Consider the following 3,908-nt stretch of genomic DNA (forward strand, 5'->3'; position numbering starts at 1 on the left):
ACATCGCGCCTAACCCACTCTACATCGCCCTTAACCACTCTACATCGCCCTTTACCACTCTACATCGCCCCTTGATCCACTCTACATCGCTCCTTTATCCACTCTACATCGCCCCTTTATCCACTCCACATCGCTCCTTAACCCACTCTACATCGCTCCTTAACCCACTCTACATCGCTCCCTTATCCACTCTACATCGCCCCTTAACCCACTCTACATCGCTCCCTAACCCACTCCACATCGCTCCCTAACCCACTCTACATCGCTCCTTAACCCACTCTACATCGCCCCTTAACCCACTCTACATCGCTCCCTAACCCACTCTACATCCTTTGAATTACTTCGCCATATTACCGCTATGACCTCTATAAACCACAATAATAACTTGTGCCTTGTCACCCTTCACTTCCCTCTTCCACCTCTTGCCACTGCCCTGACCGTGTGCCTCCTAGTGAGCTTGACAAGAAATTTGATGAAATTTTGAATCTCAAAAAAGCCTTAAATAATAACCCTACTAACATCCTTAACAACCTCTGCACCGGCCTCGAAACTTTCCTCGGCTTCAACTCTGCTTCCAAAGGCTACGATGGCACTGGGATTGTCTACTCTGACCTGGACAGGCTGTGTGACGGGGTGATGGGATTTTTGAGTGGAGTGCTTGGTGCGGTGAAAGATGATACAAATGTCGCATCGTATTACTATATCACAAAAGATAAACTCAATAACTTTAATAAATTTTTATATACTGGGCATAGCAATTTTTCACACTTTATATCGTATGTTAGCTGCGTGCTCAGTGATTATGATATAGCTCTTAAGAGGAAAACAGATGAGGTAAGGATATCCCTAGAATCTCTGAAAGAACAAATTGAATTAGGTAAAAAATCGATCGAGCAGGATCGTTTCAGGGATATTTCTAAGCAAGTCAGCGAGTGGACCAGGCGAGCCGATAAGTACATTTCCAAGGCAACTGATGCCGACAATGCATTGAGAAAAATTGATCTCCAACTTTCATGTAAGTTAAATGTGTATGTTAAATCTGTTGTGCAGGCAACGGAGGGTTTCAAGAGGTGTGCGGAAAACAATGATCTAAATGTGCTAAATGAGCTGGCTGAGAATCACATGGCGAAGGTTACGGCGTTTATCAGTAGCCAGAGTAAGAGGTTGATGATGCAGTTTTACGCGTATCTAGAAAACTGCATTGGCGCCTTGTATATGAGCCTTGAAAGTTTGAAAAATTGCGATTTTAACGACCTGGATACTTCGGTTTATCCCGACCTTTGCAGTGCATTCGATTTAGTCAAAATCGGAATGGATGATCTTCTCATTAAATATGACAAGGAGATAGTGAGCGGAGTTAAGAGTATTGCGGAGGATGTATTGGCGCTAAAGAGCACGGTGACGGATGAAAAGAAAAAGCTTGCATTGCAGGTGAGTAGTTTGCAGGCGCAGATTACGTCGCTTAAGGATTTACGAACGCTCGTAGTTCCTCCGAGTACTACTTTTGATGAGTATCAATCAGATGCGGAGGATAATAAATGGAATTTGCACAAACAAATTCAAAGTGTCACACTTCAAATTGTGAACAGTGTCAAGGGGTGCTTTGCCACGTTGCCTAGTGATATTAGTGCTGCACTAAAAAAATACACAAATAGAATAGCAGACGCAGATGATAATTCATCGGATGATGAAGATGGGTATCTTGACAAGATTGAAAGCGGTGTAGTAACGTATGTTGGAACGTTCGAGAATTTTGATAGTAAGGTTCAAGAGTGGGTGACCGATATCTTGAAGAAAGATAAGATTGTGAACGATAGATATCTCAAACGGTATGTAAGTACTAACATCAGGGAGAGTTACTTTAAAATTAGAGATAGCACACATATGCATGGTATACTTACAACGGCAGTAAGGACTGCGCTTACGCGATATATTACGGCAGCAGGTGAAAAGGTACGATTAATGACAGCGGAGTCCCGCCCTAATGAGACCATTGCATTTCATTTAAGAGCTTTAAAAGAAGGCATAGAGCATTTTGTCGGCCAGCTAGGAATGGTTTTAGATGATAGAGTTGGAGCAATAGTAGACGACGTTGAGGATCAACTGGGGGTCGAAGACGGCAAGTCGTCTCCCGGTAAATCGCATCTCACATACGCAATCCGCATTCTCCTACACCAATTACATAGTGTGGCAAGGCAAGCTGGCAATGATGCCGCAGCGCTACTAAACGAAACGTTTGTCAATATGGCCAATGTGGATAAATCCATAGTCGACGTTAAAGCTCTTAGCAGTACCATCGAAGCAGAACTTACCCCCGACGACTCAAGCCATGACTACAGCAAACTTGGCAACCAAATGCGGAACAAACTGATCAATGCCGCCACTGATGATAATGAGGTCAAAAATAAAATGAAGGATCTACTCAGAGAGGCGTGTATTAGAGGTATCGATGAACTGCAGGCACAGATTACGAAAATCGTGGCTGGTAAATTCACTGATGGTAGAACTTCACTTGAGGGCATTAAATCGGAACTTGTTAAACTTCAAACCAAAGAGGAAGTAGATATAACCACTACACATGCAGACGGCGGCGACTCATTGCTTGAAAAGCAAGCTCATGGACTTCACGTAACAGTTCTTAACTTTTTGAGAGACAAGATAGGCGAAAGTGCAACCCCCGCGCAAAGCAGCGTGCACAACGATATGAAACGGCTCCTAAGAAATGTTGATATTTTAAAGCAGAATGTAGCAAACGTCAAAAAAAGGGTATGTGCCGTTGGTGAAAAATTGGAAAAGTGCATAATACAGGCAGAAGAGCTCATTACCGAGACTACCAAAGAAGCTACGCGATCTTTTGACAGATTGCGTGATGCAGTCAACATAATTGTTGAGCGTGCGTTTAATGACATTCAAAAGGAAGCTAGAATCCGCTACACAGAGACGAAGAGAAAGGAAGTGGACGCTCTAATGAACATCGTCACCGATCAGCTGACAAGCATCACCAAGACCATTAGCGATGATTTGGCCACCGGAGTCAAGGGGTTCATCAAAACATTAAAGGATGGAACGACGAAAAATTTGAGTAGTATGCAGGGTAAAAATATTGGCCGCCTCAAAAAGTTTGGAGACCTGTCTTCGCAACAAGAATACGACCGTCGACAGTTTACTGATCTCGCCGAGGCCTTCCACGACTTCTGCCAGCCCCTCCACACTTACCTCCTCGGAGAGATCACACGAGCCAACCTAAACAATTCCGGCACCACCCCCAATTACTCCGCCCGTCTAAAAAGTATTTTCACCGCCTTTTCCACCCTCCTCCCCCATCTCAGAGAGGCAAACAAGTACGACCACCGGGTCCCCTCCATGCTGTCCAACCTCCGCGACGCTCTCACAGTCCTCAAGCCTGACGGCTTTTCCACGCCGAACAGTTCCACACTGGACTGCATCACGAGCGGGCTCACGAAATTCGCGGATGAGCTGGACAAGGCGTACATATCGGTGTATGATGGGCAGGGGTTTGAGGGTAAGGTTGTAGAGGAGACGGGTACCGTAGAGGTTTACACCACCGGAGTGTATCCGGTATATCTATCGACCGAGTACGGAAAGAAGTGCGCCAAGGTGTTTTGCACGGCGCTCGAAATACTGTTCCACGATCTATCTGAGTTGAGGGAGGAATGCAAACGCGATTGGAAGGATCTGAACATTTGTATGCACCCCGGTGAGGACATTGAAAATGGCCTAGCCTCATACCTGAAAAACTGTGGTTACGGAGTGCCAAGCAAGCAAGGCGTGCAGGACGGGGAGTTGAGGTACGGAGAAAGTTGGACTGGTGAGAGTATACGTGCAACTCTGCTCATCAAGCAACATGACGCTACTCTAACGCGTACAGCATTTAGACTTGTCTACGA

The 3,908-nt window shown here is 45.3% G+C and overlaps 1 protein-coding gene across 1 annotated transcript; it reads left to right on the top strand.

Annotated features, from left to right (window-relative positions):
• Positions 1-636: 636 nt before the first annotated feature.
• Positions 637-3,908, top strand: BBBOND_0004510 (hypothetical protein, conserved; the record flags this gene model as incomplete). The annotated part of the gene is made up of 1 exon (XM_012915283.1): positions 637-3,908. A coding segment is annotated over one exon (3,272 nt), but the record flags the coding sequence as incomplete, so codon positions are not given.

This window comes from Babesia bigemina, scaffold Bbigscaff_73163 (genome assembly GCF_000981445.1).
Source record: "Babesia bigemina genome assembly Bbig001, scaffold Bbigscaff_73163".
Classification (NCBI taxonomy): domain Eukaryota; phylum Apicomplexa; class Aconoidasida; order Piroplasmida; family Babesiidae; genus Babesia; species Babesia bigemina.